The 16,388-nt window shown below is 38.8% G+C and overlaps 1 protein-coding gene across 4 annotated transcripts in view; it reads left to right on the top strand.

Moving 5' to 3' along the window:
• SIPA1L1 (signal induced proliferation associated 1 like 1) overlaps window positions 1-16,388 on the top strand; it is a 199,067-nt gene that overhangs the window by 176,591 nt on the left and 6,088 nt on the right. For 3 of the 4 annotated variants that reach the window (XM_018907576.3, XM_018907573.3, XM_018907574.3), the window contains 6 exons: window positions 516-640; window positions 3,293-3,411; window positions 5,727-6,166; window positions 12,004-12,243; window positions 13,329-13,494; window positions 15,267-15,510. In XM_018907576.3, the coding sequence (XP_018763121.1) occupies window positions 516-640; window positions 3,293-3,411; window positions 5,727-6,166; window positions 12,004-12,243; window positions 13,329-13,494; window positions 15,267-15,510 (1,334 nt within the window). The remainder of the gene's footprint in view (window positions 1-515; window positions 641-3,292; window positions 3,412-5,726; window positions 6,167-12,003; window positions 12,244-13,328; window positions 13,495-15,266; window positions 15,511-16,388) is intronic. The other variant, XM_009102016.4, reaches the window with a different exon arrangement.

The following is a 16,388-nucleotide window of genomic DNA, read 5'->3' as shown; positions in this document are numbered from 1 at the left end:
CAAACTTTCTGGTGCTTTGACTAGTTTGAGGTAGTGCTTTGAGGTAGTTGAAAGGATCTAATCTTTTCCCAGTTAAACACACCTCATTTCCCTATGTGGTTTTTGTCCAAACTTTTACATTTTACTCACTGTGTTGGGTTTTCTACTACCATGTAAAAGTCTGGTCACCTTTTTATGTAAACATCTGTGTAAATAAAAACTCATAATTTTCTTTCTTAAAGTTTTGTTCTGTTTTTTTTTTTTTCAATTGTAGCGTTGTAAACCAGTTGTTCTTGCCCAAGGATGCTCAATAAATTAATGTATATTGTAATCACATGCATTAAAGCTGGTAAAAGGGTCTTGAGAGCTACCACAAAAATGAAATGGCAAAGCATTATAAATCCCTCAAGCATTCGTGCTATGCATTGGTTTGCCCTGTTGTTTGACACTGGCTTCTTAAAAGTGCTTTTTTTCCCCTTTGTGTGAGGTTTATGTATATTTAAATTGCTTATCTGCTTTGTGTTTGGGGAGAACAGGTTTGGAATTAGCCGCAGATCCCCCGCTTCCATTGACAGGCAGAACACGCAGTCGGACACGGGCGGCAGCGGCAAGTCCACTCCCAGCTGGCAGAGGAGCGAGGACAGCATCGCTGACCAGCTGGGTACGTACACAGCTCTGCTCGGCCGCGCCGTGACCTTGGCCGTGCCGCTCCTGGCACTCGCAGAACCCTCCCAAGCACGGCGCTTTCAGCAGCTCTGAAAGTCAGCCCTGTTCGTCGGGATGAATAATTAGGTCTGGAGCATGCACTCAAGCTGCTGCAGTCTGCTTCCTTGAGACCTAGGAGAATCACCTGAGGAAGAACTGATTTCATTTCCTTATTTGATTGTGGGATTAAATCTGCCTTAATGCTCTTACCCTGAAACATTCCATCCTTTTAGAAGCAGCTGGGCAGACACACTTATTAATTTGTCTTGCTGCTGAGAACTTGTTTGACCTTACCTGCTCTCCTGAGTGGCTTGGCTTAGTTCAATTTTTCCTTAGTTGGCTAAAGTGCTTGTGATGCTTCCTTTTCAGATGGTGCTATATAAATGCAAATTGATTGTTTGATCATTGAAGCTATAAAAACACCATGTACAAAATGAAAAAAATGCAATTAAAGTTTAAATTGTGAAGTAAATCTATAAGTAGGTAATCACCTTCCACAAATGTATACATTTTCCTTGCACATGGCAATTAAGCTGTCAGCTGAGGGAACACATTAACTACATAAAACAGCTAGGAAGTGAGAATTTATATTGTTAGGCCTTCGTTTGAAGTTCTTGCACATAGACCTTTTGCTACAGCTATGGCTTGACTTGAAAGGATTACCAGTAAGACTGATACCAGTGAAAATGTCTTATCTACAAACAGCAGTTTTCCAAGATGATGACCCTGGCCAATGTTGCTAGAGTGCATTTCTCTAAATTTTTTTACCCTGGATTAAACAATTCCATACTTTGCAATTGTATCACTTTACTGCATCACTGTACAAATGGACGTTGTTCAAGGGAGAATGCACCTCAGTGACATGAGGAATTTAAGGCATATGCTGCTAGCCTCTGGTTCTGAAGATGTTCTTGGTTCACACACCTTCACAACCTCAGTAAGCTGTGCCTTGTTATCAAAGCCATCTGTCAGTCCCTCCCTCACCACTCCCCCAACTTCTCAGTAAAAAACTGTGATTGTACTAATCTGCAGTTCTCATTTTGACAGAGCAATTTAATCGCATGTATTTTGAAGCTGTGTGATGGTAATGACAAATGTAAAAATGATCTTTTTGCTCAGCATTACTTTTGCAGACCAACAGCTGGCACTGAGTGGACCTGCCAACAAGTTCTGTTCTACAGTGTCAGGTGTCAACATATTAGCAAAATAAATAAAGCCAGAAAGAACAGGAAAAATTACATGGTAGGAGAGTTGACTCCAGCATTTGGAAAAGGATGAGAAATGCACAGTGACATAAAATCCCTGTATTTTATCTCTTGTGTATTGTCCTGCATTCATAGAGTTGGAAGGTGCATCTCTGATCAGAGACTTAGTCTGGTGAATCTAGGTGAAAGTTTGGTTTTTGACAAATAAGTACATTTCCACATGGGATAATCTCTCTCAGGGTAAATAAGGCTTTAGGTGTAGTGAGTCCACACAGTGACACCTCCTGGCCTATCCTTTGCTATAGAACACCTTTGTTCTGTGTTTACCGACGCTGCCTGCTACCACTTGGCAGGGGAAATCAAGTTTGATGATGATATTATTACTGGTATTATGATTATTATTCTTGAAAAAACTCACAGCTTTTATTTGTTTTTTAAGAAGCTCATGATGCTGCAGATCAAGGTGAACAAACTGTAGCTGGGGTGGAAAAACACTGCTATTTACAATGGATATTGTTAAGTACTTGATGTTTGTCAGCACATACTCTACTTGAAAGGAGCATTGTTAGAAGTGCAGAATTTATGTAGAAGTATATATAAAACGTCATAACTGAGGGAGTTTTTTAAAATACTGACCTTGGGCTTTGAGAAGGCAATTACCTACCTAACAGGCCGTGTCGGAACACCCTCTAGACCTTCACAGTTATCTCCTGGGAAAATAAGTTTTATTGACAAAGTGCATTCCTCTGAATGTCCATATAAGAGGAGTGATTTGACTTCCATTCATTTTTGTCAGGTTTAGTAAGTATTCCTTTTGTACATCTATGCAGTTTCCACATTCACGGCCAGCAGTGTTTAAGATAGTATTATGTCAAGAGGTTTGGGCTTTTTTTTTGCACTCTGTTCAATTAGAAAACATTTATTTAACTCAGCTTCAGTAAGAAATATGTGTTGTAGTTGTACTGGGGAAAATGGGTTCATTTAAGTGATCACTTGCTATTGTCCTGCCTTGCATAGAATGCCATTTAAGGAAATGTGGGTGCTGAGACTGTTAAATCTCTTGTCAGCAGGTATCAAGCATTTAGAGATCCAATGTCAATACCCTGTGAAAGGGAATAGTCTACTGTTTAAATGCTCTGATACAGTGCTGTTGGCAGTGGGGACAGGATACTGTTCGGGTTGTTTAAACAAAAGTCAGAATGGTGGCAGCTGGTTTTTCATGAAGCCTTAATGATTTACACCAGGCAGGAATGGGCCCCTACTTCCTCCCCTGTGTTCTACCACAATATGTACCTGGTTTTGGCTAAGGTAGTGTTGGAAGAATTGCAGTGTAAAATAAGGTTAGACTTTTTCTTAACTTGTAGCACTGCTCTCTCAGTCCATGGGTGTGTGCTGTGTTGCAGAGCCAACGTGCCATCTCCCAGCCGTCTCAAAAGTATTGCCATCCTTCCGAGAGAGCCCCAGTGGAAGACTGATGAGACAGGATCCTGTGGTACACTTGTCTCCAAATAAGCAGGGTCATGTAAGTTGTCCTAACAAAGGAATTATTTAATGTTTTGCTTGTGCTCTACCAGCTCTTGATACCAAGAGTGTTGTTCAATGTTATATTTAGAGTGTCAACTTAAAGGCAAAGAAAAAAATCCTGTTCCCTACTAGAACATGGAGAATGCAGCAATGTAGTCCTGTTGGTGCCTAAATCCTACAGCACAGTGTACAGAAATATTTACTAGTTAATAAAGGTTTGCTGCCAGTTGAACAGCAACCTCTTGTCTGTTATCTTGTGACAAGTAAAGGATTAGTAGAAATTTGCAAAGCTATTCCTAGACTTCACATGTAAGACTTACAGTTTAACTGGTGCATCTTCTAATGCAATGGGCAGAAAGCTGCTGCTTTGAGACAGAATGGTGATTTTCATTTTGTGTTTTCTCCTTTTTCATAACATACCTTGTACACTGTTGGAAACTGTCTCCTGGAAACCTGCTGAAAGAAAACTTACTTGTTTAATTTTTTTTGAAGTTCTAAACAGTAAATTCTGTCTCTGCAGAGTTAACTATTCATACCTTTGTGGAGACTGTCACTTCCCAATTTGTATACAGAGAGATAGATAAATACAGTAAAGTTCATAAATTCAGAATGTATTGAAAATTACTGAAGTCACTGTAATAAAAGAAGTACACTTTAAGCTTTAAATTACTCAATAAGCTGTATTACTTCTTTTTATTTGTACAGCAAGCTAAAATACAGAGTTGTCTTGCATGATGTTACTGAAAGTATTACTTGCATTTATTTAGATGTGTGAAAGCCTTTAATTGGTTCCAAGTCTTTAATTTGCTCCTGCTTGGTACTATTATTCCTTCAATGAAATTGGTGGTGTTGCTTTTAGATTATTAATTCATAACAACACATTTATTATTTAAAGAAGAAAATACCAAAGAAACCCGAAGAGTAACACACCTGTCTTCGTGTTCTTAGAAGCACAGACTAGTTTTTAAATTTAGATTGACCTGGTTTTCATGAGATATATTTGATTGCATAGTGATGTAGTACATAACTCATTAGCTTGAGTGCCAAGTGCATTACTGGAATTATTAATGCTTGCATTATTCTGGTTTAGTCATTGTTAAAGTAAATCTTTATTATGTGGACAGATGGATGGGCAAGTGATGAAGTTCTTAATGAAGAAAAGTAACTTTAATTGGAGATAACTAGGAGTCCAGATCAACTTCATCTTCCCCCATTTTCCTGTCAGTTCTTTCTTTACATTAAATAAAGGCATGGATGCTGATGATTCCTTGTTCTCAGTATGCATCTGTTCCCTATTTACTTCTGAAAACAGAAGCAGTATCTGGTTTTTATATTTGCCTAGGATCTCTGTGTCTATTCAGTAAAATGGGTAGACAAATAAAAAACATATAAGTCTCCTTTCCATCAATTCCCTTTTTCTCAGGCCACGTGGTCATCCAACAGATCTGTTGCCTACTACTTCATTTCTGATTCTGTAGATGAGAACTTAGATAAGTTCAGTGGAATTCAAATGGATATAAATACCCCAAAGGTAGATGAGCTACTGAGCAGTAAGTGTAGGACAAGAAATTCTTCTTGAAATGGGATGTTCCACCACTATGAAATTAAGGACATTCAGTTTCTTTGTAACAGTGGGCTGTAACCAAGGACAGGACATACAAACCAGCCAGGCACTGGCATGACCTGACTGGATCATTTAAAAGCATTACATTAAAGCTTTTTTTCATGCAGCTCTGCTTTTTGGAAAGCAATTTCACATTAGTTAAATGATGGTTTACAGGTCATTTGCAAAGGACATTCCTGCTGAGGAGGAAAGACACTCTACTGCCAAGAGGAGGAAGAGAAGTGGCTATGCTCTTTTTTAACTTTTAGCTAGGCAATTGGATTACTAAAATAGCATTCACTTTCTGTGGATTGGTTGTGTTTCATGTTCTAAAATATTGCAGTCTTAAAATTAGAATATTTTTAATTATTGTAGTTATAAATCAAGTCGAAGTCTACATAGTTCAGTCAATTTCATTGGACTGGACTGAGCAGAACGGTGCTTGAAAGGAACCACCACAAGGTATTTTGGGACAAAATACAATAGACTCAGGCTTTCCCTGCTTTCCAGATCCATAAGAAAAGTTTTTTTATGTGCACCCATCCCAGAGGATGTCCATCGTGTTGGAATCCAATTTTTAGAGTTTATTAGTCTTCTCAATGTATCTATCCAGTACCCCCAGGTAGGAGAGCTCCTACTGTACAGTGGTGGCATTTGTAACCCTTTATTTTCTCTTCTCCATTGTCATAATTTTGTTGTCTCTTCTGTAGTCTGAGAGCCACTACTCCAGCCATTCCAGCAGCAATACACTCTCCAGCAATGCCTCCAGTGCTCACAGCGATGAGAAATGGTATGACAGTGGAGAGCGCACGGAATCGGAGCTGAACAGCTACAACTACCTTCAAGGGACATCGGCCGACAGCGGCATCGACACCACTTCCTACGGACCCAGCCACGGCAGCACCGCCTCCCTGGGGGCCGCCACGTCGCCCCGCACAGGGCTGACCAAGGACAAGGTGGCCCCGCTGTGGCACAGCTCCAGCGAAGTGGTCTCCATTGCAGACAGGACATTGGAAAAGGACAGCCACATGGATCGGAAAGCTGAATCTTCACTCAGCCTGGATATACACAGCAAGAGTCAGCCAGCCTCCAACCCTCTCACAAGGGAGAACAGTGCTTACAGTTTAAGTGATGCCGTCTCACATACAAGGTAGTTTTCACCTCTTGTATGATTGCCCCCACCCACATTTTCCCATTCTCACTCTCTTACCTATTAAAGGTGAGAACTGGATGTTGAAGAGAGGGTGTTCCACTTAAGTTAATCAGTGTTTTGAAAGATTTTACTGTGCAGAATGCTTGAAAATTAAGACCACTTTAGTCTTCACATCTGCTGCTGCTTATAGTACTAAAAATCTTTAAAAGCATCTTCTGTGCTAAACTGCTGCTACTGAACTATCCATAAGACAGACATGTCTTCATGGGGAATATTTTATAACAACTGCAGTTCATGTGTGGATCAGAAAGGAGATTTGTCCATGTTATTAATGAACAGTTTAATATTAGGTTTATTCTTAGTCTTGCAAGTATTCATTTCAGATGTTTTGCATTTCTTCCTTCCCTAGTCTCTGTGTTTGGAAATCTGCTTGCAGTTGGTATGATCAATAATGAGAGGAATTTGCTTGGGAGTGCTAGCATGTAGATCTTAATCTCATTCTGCTGCAAGCTTGTGGGTATGACAGGTTTCAGTCACCTTCCCTCTCTCCCTCCATTTTGCCACTTGAAAAGTCAGCAGTATCAAGTACATATGTAATGTGCTTAAACACCTCAAATGGAAGATACACACTTTACCAGTTAATTGGTGCTGCCAGAAGCAGAAAATATTTTAGACCTTTTTCCTAACCTATTTTCCAAGAAGTGTTCGGTGTGCTTTAAAAAAAAAATATTCCTACTCTGTCATACTAGCAACAAGAAAAAAACCCATAGGTCTTTCAGGGAAGATGTGGAATCATCATAATTTGTTTGTCTTGTGGAGCTTGTCTGTTGCATTTTAATTCTTAAGCCACCTCTGTTTTGAGTGTGTAGCAAAAATACCTGCAGATTGGAAGTCCAGACCGATTTCTGGTAATTGTCTTGAAGAAAGCCACTGTGCAAGACTAGATGTTTGAGACCAGTTCACTAATTCCTCATGTGTAAATAAGGGGTTGTCATAGAGACTGTAATGGTCTCCATGTGTTTTGTCATTGTCATTTCTCACTAAGTAATCCATTAATGGTGGTTCCACTCTGGTTTTCTGCCTCTCTTCATTGGCTGTTTTTGGCACCAAAGCTCCTGCTCAACTGATAGAAATCCCACCCAGGTGTTTGAGACTGGTGTGTCTCCAGTTGCTGCGTATGCATGAAGAACTTGAGCAAGTCTGGAAAAAACGCTCTGCAGAAGGACTTAGATTTCTGGCATGTTTGTCTGTTCTCCTTTCTTGAAGGTAGAAAGTCTATATGATGGTTGTCAGCAGTGTTACACCTTTTCTTTTAAGATAAGTGTGTTTTATGTGCATTTTTTAACACTCAGTAGAATTTGCCACATGTCCTGTAGTACTTGTCTGAATGTAACTGGAAGTGACATCGAGTGTTGAGATTATTATACAAAATGCTGATTGCAATAAGTTAGTAGCATTGTCATTTGGAAGGATTTTTTCTGAAGCCACTTAAAGAATCCTGGAAAATTTATGTAAGTCATGGAAGCTTTATTGTAAAGCCTAATGGAATGGCATCTTTGTATATCTGAGGTTCTGGTTTCTTCTTCCAGCACCAAATAGGGTTAGTTGCCTAAAAAGCTGAGAAAGTTTTATAGAAAGAAACACTTTGCAGGGCAGACACACCATGACAGTTCTCTTCTTCCATTAATGTACTTTGCAACATGACTGCAAACCAGTGTTTAGGTTGTTGTCTCATTATTTATTATATTATAACATTGTGTCTCCAAACACGGTGTTTTCTCTCATTGGTGTGGATTAATTACCATCGTGTTTCTCTGATCGTATTGAAATTATTCTTCTCATCATTTCGGGACTGTCACTGAAATTTCCAGATAAAGATTTCCTGGGCTTTATTCTGGAGACAACAGTTGAAGTTTCTTTGGGCCAAATTTCATTTAAAACTAAGATGTTAACAATGCAACTCTTTGTGAAAAGGTGTAGTAGCAGTTTGTAGAACACATGGGACGTGATACTTGAGAAATGCAGAAATGCTTGCACATACATCATTTGTTGTGGCAGATTATAAACAGATCGACTCACGTTCCTTCTTTATTACTTCTTATGTTTGAAGACTAGAGCATGTATTTAATGCCTCACAATCAAACAAAGGCACAGTCTGGGATAAAAATTTAATTTTGTGTTTTGTGGCATCCTCAGTTGGTGGTTGCACACTGAACAGCAGTGGAACCCTAGGTCATCCAGCTATTTGCTCCCAACTCCTTTCCATTGCTTCCTCTGTGGAGGCACAGAGGCACAAAAGCTTGGAGCTGGAGGCTGGTTAAAGTGGCACTTCCAAAAGACAAGCACAGATTATGGAGAGTATTATAAAGATGCCTGCTTCAAGAAGGTGAAAGGAGGGGAGACGAAAGATTCTGAACAGGTTACTTCTCGTGAGAAATGAACAGCTTAATTGGTGTGTTTCTCTATGAGCTTCTAAATTGCTATCCTTTGTTTGTTCTCACTTTTTTATCTTTTGCCTGTGGATGCCATAATGTCTGGAATGTCTTTAAAATCGGGTTTCTGAGCAAGAAGAAAAGGAATATGGCCCTAAAAAGAGCTCTGTGACAAAAGAAAAGAAAATAACTACAAATTAGAGTGTTTGTGTCTGTAGAAGACAAGAGTGATAATTACTGCTCAGATCATTTAATGGTGCATAAAAGAACTTGTACCTGAGAACTGGTGGCAAAAAGTAAATTATAGTGATTAACTTTTAGAGCAGAGCTTCTGGCTGGGTTTTATTTTTCTTTTCCACCCCCATTCCCAAAGTCCTTCCTGATGATTGTGCAGATTTCTCATAGCATCCCAGGAGAACTGCATTATGTAGGCCAGTAATTATACGGAATCATTATAGCTGAATGTCATTAAATGAAGCAGTATGTGCTGATGGCATGAATTCCTTACCAAAAAAATTAAATCAAACTTTCATTTCTACCTAAGCTATACAGTTTCTTATTGTCTTCTTACCAAAATTAAAAGGATAATCTTGACTATTCGTAATCAAGTACATTTTTCATTAATTCTGATTATTTTAAGGTACCTAAAATATTAGTTATTGTAGAGTGCTTTTATGAATGGCTCATCTGAGATTCTTGCAGACAGTCATGTAGTATTTGAATGTTTTTATAATTCAATCCTTGGTGTCTCAGCGATTGAGGTGGGAGACAGGGGACCAGTAGTGACCATCTCTGTGTCCTGAGAAAGAGGACTGAATCTCTTCCAGATGAAACTAAGCTGGTCTAGGTATCTGTTGAAGTAGGATGAATTCTCTGGATGCTTCCTGGTGTCCGATATTCTAACAACTTCCCATCACTACCATAGTGCTTGAGCTCTGATTTAGTTTTGTAGAGTATATCCCAAGCCTTTTGCTCTCCAAATATGCTTTCATTTAACAATTGTCTCTTTGCCTGTCAGTATCCTGTTGGCCTGCCTGTGTTTACTGGCAGGGTGAAAAGCTTCACTCAGAGTCACAGTTCTGTGCATAGTTCTGAAGCAGAATATCTTCCCAAAAATACTATATTGTAAAAACCACACCTCAAAATATGCAATGGCTCTTAAAGAAAACCTTAATTTAAGTTGTATGCTAATTTTACTAGCATTTACCAGGCTGGTCTTGGCACCTATTACATTATGCATATCATACTAATACCTAAAATGCACAATGTGTATTTATAGTCTGTTATGTAATAAATATTATGCATACATATGCATCTTATATAAATTTTATGTCAAGCATAATTAACATCAGTGTTGCCTTCTTTCCCCATTACCATTAAGAATCAACACCAGTAGCCTATCCAGGAGCTGGATATTTATTTTTACTGTTTTTTATTAACAAACTATTTGTCACAACTAGCACTTGCTTGAGAAATACCTGATGGGTTGAAGAATTCTGAAATGTGGACAGAGATTCCTTTCTCCTTTTTCCCTACACTGAAGCAGACTTTTCTATTTCTTGAGTGTATTTAGGAGGGGGTAAAATGGCAGTTTATGCTGTGGTAGTGATGCCTTACACATGGGTTGGTTTACTCAGCATGTGTAGGAGATTTTTCCAGTATTGGAAGAGACCAAGTGGGAATGAAGAAAAATTTACTGCCTCTTCCCCTAGCTCTTAATTTTCTCTGCTTTCTTACTATAAATTATGCTTTCTTATATCTGTTTCAAATATGAAGGTTGTGCTGTGCAGCACCAAATATATGGGATGGATGAACAGGAAAATATCTTCCTGTGTTTTCTCAGTTTGCTATCTTTTGTGTAGGCCTTTCAAATGTAGAGATGGAGGGAAGGAAGAAATATAATTATTTAATACCAAACCTGTATTATTGTAATTTAATTTGTATGCAAATGGAGTGCATCTTGCCCCTGATGTGATGCCCTGGGCTGCAGCAGAAGTCTCCAGTGCACCCAGGCTGTTCATGGAGCCCACAGCACTTCAATGCTGGGAATCATGGTGCTTAACTTGAGCCACATGAAAATGAAACAGATTTCAGGGTGATTCTTCTGACTCCATCTGTTGTCAATGAAGAGAGAGAAGAAACTCCAGAGCATTAATTCTCCCTGCATATCTGAGATACCTAATCTAAGACAAGTAGAACCACCTCCTTGGGATATTTCTTCATTGACTACTACAGCAGGAGCCAGACAAGTGGCACAGATTAGATAACTGACTGCTTAAGACTTAAACGTAGGTGGCATTATTTTCCCAGGTGGCAACATAAATTTCACCTTAAGGTTTTCTTCCTGTTTCAGTAAGAGGGATAGATGTGAAAATGCATTGTTTTATTAAGTTATTAAAAGATTGATGAAGAATTTTCTGCTATGCAAAGGAAGAAGAGATTATTCAGTGACTTTATTTAGCCTTCCAGCTTATTTTTATTTCTCAGTCAGAAACTGTTCTTTACGCAGGGCCATCTGTTTCAAGTTCCTTCACTGCAGTGTTGGATCCAGGGATGAAAATGTGGCTAAGTTGTGTAGAGAACTGGTAGAAAACTGGTCTCCAGACCTATAATGCTATTTCAGTGTTAAAGCTGTACACAACGATTTTCTGTTACTGTGCTTATAGATGACTGACCTTTTTTGGTTGTTATAGTAAATATTGTCTAAGGCCTAGCACTCCTGATAGGAAGCAAGTTCCATCAGATTTGAGCATCAGCATAACTAAAGAGTATCTTCCTTCTAAAGCCCCTCCCCTTTTCCCAACAAGCTGCAGTTGGTCTTCCCAGCTCCATTTTCTGCCATTTCATGAGAAAGGGTGATATATATTAGAGACCTACTCCAACTTATCAATTTAAGTTGTTGTTTTCTTTTTTTTCTTGCAAATGCTAAGTAAATGCTTTTCAGGTGAAATTCAGCAAGCCCTGTTTTGAGAGCTGTATTAGTTTCTTCTTTAGTTTGTCTTGGGGTCTTAAAGAAATGTTTCTTGTTGCTTAAGTTCCTTCAAAATATGTTTTCTTTTAAAACCAGGAATTCCAGCAAGAATTTGGACTTCAGTTCATTTTTGCTAATTCAACTCAAATCTCATGTATTACTTTTAAGATGCCTGATGACAGTTTCCCATCTTGTGAAGTGTGTTTGTATTGTATCCTTAGAGGTTGCTTGCAAAAATTTCCCATTACTATGTGAGGTGTTTTTAATGACACGTTGGTGGAAGGCCCTTAAGAAGAGCAAACTGGTTTTGCTACTCTATCTGCTGTTGATAAGAATAGCATCTTGTACCCAGAGTTCTGCTCTGAAATCAATTTAACAAGGCCTGTATACACACATTTGAGGCAATTTTTGTCTTTATGTTCTTGTCCTAGTACCATGAGCTCACGACACTCTGCCAGCCCTGTTGTTTTCACCAGTGCCAGAAGCTCACCTAAAGAAGAGATTCATTCTGCTACTTCTCCCCAGCTCGCACCTTCTTTCTCCTCCTCCTCTTCCTCCTCGTCTGGTCCTAGGACTTTCTACCCTCGCCAGGGTGCTACTAGCAAGTATCTGATTGGATGGAAAAAGCCAGAAGGGACAATAAACTCAGTGGGGTTTATGGATTCAAGAAAGTAAGAGTCTTGTTTTTTTCTCGTGTGATTATTTGCTTTAATTGTAAAAGAAGCATTTTGATCTGTGACAGTTCTCTGTAGAGAAGAGCTCAGGACTATTTAATACAATGCTTCATATTCTGTAGAACTTAATCTCTAATCTAGCCTTCTTGAAGTATGGTTTAAGTATTTGATAGTTGGCTAATCTCATTCCCTGTTAACTTGTAAAAGTTGGGGTTTTTATCATTTCTAGAAAGCTCTATGGATTTCAGTCCTATTAAAGCTTATCTTTTCTTGAGACTACTTAAAGGTGACTCAAAATGCTATTTGAGCAAATAATAAAAATCCTCTTATTGTAGAGCCTAAGTTTTACGTAAACCTCTCATCCACGTAGTAAGTGGTACCGTGCATGTTGTGCATTAACTCTGGCATTCCACATTGCCTTGTTAAAATTGCTGCCAGTATCCAGTCTAACTGGCTTAAAGCTTAAAGCGAGCCAAGATATCTCAGCTTTACAATATGCAAGCATCTCTTTTGGAAGAGAAATTGAGAAAGAACTTACTAGTGAAAATATTGTTAAGTATGACTCAAAAGGCAAGTAGTTCAAAAAGCCTATTTCAAAGTAATTTATTCAAACCTTCTTGACTGTTACTGAGTCAAACACAGTATCCCTAGATGATACCAATAACTGGCTGTCAAAAGGAAATGGTGAAACTTAGTGATAACTACATTATAAAAAGCCAGTTGAAATATTCAAGAAACTTGGTGATTTGCTGCTTATGGGTTTACTGAAGATGGGTGTTTTCATGTTTGTATAGAATGCATCTTATTTTAATGGATTCAGTCCCTTATTGTGAAAATGTATTACATTATCCTTTCAATTATTTTATTGTATTGCTATGTTGATGTTTTTAAACAAGCTTAGTGCTTCCACAGCTATCCATTAAGGAGAGTCTCTGCTATAGTAGTGAAACTTCTTCCATCCTCTGTGCCCTCTACTTAGTTCTTTTCTTTTAAAAGCTTGAGGGTGCTATAATTCTTGTTTCATTCATGCCTCCTGCCCCAGGGCTTTGAGACCTGAATGTGTCTGTTCCATTTCATTTAAGACGTCACCAGAGTGATGGCAATGAAATGGCCCACCCTCGGCTGCGGGCGTCGGCAAGAGACCTGCGGGCGTCCCCAAAACGAGCGTCCAAGTCCACTGTCGAAGAAGAGCTGAAGAAATTGATAGATCTTGATAGCCCAACACCTGAATCCCAGAAGAATTTTAAGGTATGTTAAAGAGAGGGATAGGATTTTTTTCTGTTCTCACCCATAGCAGGAAAATAAAATGCGAGGCATTCCCTGAATTCTCATCGTAGACAGAAAATAATCTCTTTGTAAGTGATAACTGGAGAACCAATTTCTGGTGAAAAGTTTCATTATTACAGTCTCTGAAATATTTTTACAACTTTGTGTGCAGATTTAAAGAGACTAATATGCCAAATTGCCAAGAACATTTAGTACTGCTAGGTTATGGAAAATCCTGTAGTGTTGTCTTACATATTTTAACTGTTCTTCTCTGATTGCATCACTAGACAGTGACTTACTGACAGTACTGAAACTCATTGCAAAAAGCATGCTTTTATACCTCACTAATCCTGTTACCAAAAATGATCCCTAAACTTAAGCCTATTTTTTTTTAGAATAGTTAGAAACATTTGCTGGTGTGTTTCAAAATACGCTGAATAACATGTAAGTGTGTGGATCAATTTTTAGAATCCATAATCCAGAAGAGAATGTCTTGATTTCTAGTCTTCATGTACAGCCAGTGCTTGTTATCCAGAGCCCAAATTGTTTCCACAGCAACCATGCAGAAGAGAGAGCTGTAACTTCATTTTTTGCTAGTAAAAACCTGATTTGGCTTGGTAAAGCTTTGTAAGTGTGGCTTCCATGCACGGATTATTTAAAATGATGCATTTGAGACCAGAGATAAAAAAACTTAGTTATAGGCAAGATAACATTTTCTTAGGTTTGTGGTAGTTCTGAGGGGAACTGGGATATGGGTGATGCAAACACCTCCTGTTGGTTGTTTTGAGCAAGAGAATTGTTCTCATTCCAAGATATCTTCCCAAGTTTGCTGTTTTTCTGCTGTGGGGTTAGTGAATCAGTTCTTACCCTGATCTTTATTCCCTGATCACACTTTTGATAAATTTCAGCAAGTTAAAAACATTCTGTCACACCAATAAATGGCATCTTAAAAGCAAAATGACATTTTAAAAGTAACAATTCTGCCCACTGTATGAATTAGATTTCATTTTACAGAAGAAGTCTTACAGCATAAAAATTTTTGACCAAATTTCAGCCAAACTGTAAAGAAATGTTATGCCTTAGTGACAGCTATGTTGCTACAGACTTAATGAAAATCAGAGTCTCTGCTGGTTGGAATGGTCATGAAAGCAGCACTCTGGCACTGGCCTGAGAGTGCAAAACTCCTGGCTACCCCAGCATTGCTTTCTCCTGTATGAAGCATGGAGGAAGTTGGGCTGATGGTGGAGGTAAGACACAAGCTCTCTTATTCATGGGAGTGCTTTTGATTCAAATACTTCAGAAGACCCACAGCAGTGGTGGGTGTTCCTTGTTTTTCAGTAACAGGAGACTTCTAATTAGTTGGCATTTGCTGGTGCTGTGCCTACAGGAGGGCAACCAGTCCTGTGCAATGGGGGAACTGGTTTGTGCAGCATTCAGGCTCTTTCTGTATCCATTTCTCCGCTACATATCAGGTCTAGAGTCAGCATGGGCTGCCTGAGATTTCCACTTAAGGAGAAGTTCGAAGGGTGTTTAAAATTAAAAATGTGAGATAGGTTCAAAATATCTATGTATGTTACCTAGTTATAACCTCCTTGAAAGCCAATCCCTTCAGCTCTTTTTCCTGCCCACTCTGAAAAAATGCTATGTAAACACTTGGTTTCTAACTTAAAAAAAGTTTTAAAAAATTATTTCAAAAGTTTCTTTATTGATTATTTTTTTCTCATTTCTTTTTATTTGTGTTTATGAATGTATAGTCACACACTCTGTCCTGTCAGTCTCCCTTTCCCAGCACTCCTACCACAAGGCGTGCCTTGCAAAGGACTTTGTCAGATGAGAGTATTTACAGTGGTCAGAGGGACCACTTCTTCACCTCACGGGCCTCGCTCTTGGACCAAGCCATGCCAAATGATGTTCTGTTCACCAGCACCTACCCTTCTCTCCCAAAGTCGCTGCCCTTACGGAGACCATCCTATACTTTGGGAATGAAATCACTACATGGTAAGTGGATTTCCCATTTTTTGATTTTCAGAGGAATCCTTTGTGAATCATTTTGGGGGAAAATGTTTGTTACAGCAATTTGCAGTTCCATCTTTATTTTGCTCAGATGAGGAGGGTCCAGTCACATCACTGAAAATGTAAAAAAGGACAGGAATTTAGTGTGTCATCTCCCCCCCCCACTTCACTGGGTGTAAGATGGCATGACTGGTCATGTGTTTGCCTTGTAGAGGGAGCACAGAAATTTGCCTCACTGGCTGCAAGTTTCTGTCATTTCTTCCAAGAGTCACCTAGAGTTGGACCAATGGACAAATAATGGATGCCTGGTTATCCACCAGAGAGAAATTCAGGTGTCAGTTCCTTATTGTGGCATTATGGGAACAAAATGTGATTAGGAAAATGATAGAGAAGTGGGTAAATAGTAGTGGACATTTAGAGACACAGCTACACCAGATACAGCTTTTATTGTGCCAACTGTTCAATTGTTTTAAAAATAATTCCCTTACCCTATTTATTTTACAGCACATTAATTATATTAGTCACACAGTTAACCAGAAAAAGTTATTTGTAAAGTGCTGTCAAGAAGACACTCAGCTTTCTCCCATTAGTTTACTGAAAAGTCTCAGTATGATTGAGGGGTTGCGTGTTGCTGCACGTGAATGTCACAGTGAGAAATGGAATTTTCACAGGTTCCCACTGTACTTCATAACTGAGTGTGTTTTCCAGAAATAGAGGTACATCTCAGGGTAGGATTCTGCAATGTTTTCTGAAGAAGTACATATCTGCTCTGATTTATTCATGTTTTAGTATGTTTCAAGAGGAAAATGCAAGGCTATCAATAGATTCAACTAACTATAGTGGGCCCTTAGTACAGTCTGTAT

The sequence above is a fragment of the Serinus canaria genome, chromosome 5 (genome assembly GCF_022539315.1).
Source record: "Serinus canaria isolate serCan28SL12 chromosome 5, serCan2020, whole genome shotgun sequence".
NCBI lineage: Eukaryota > Metazoa > Chordata > Aves > Passeriformes > Fringillidae > Serinus > Serinus canaria.
Note: the sequence above shows the minus strand (reverse complement) of the source record. Positions and strands in the feature narration are given on the sequence as shown.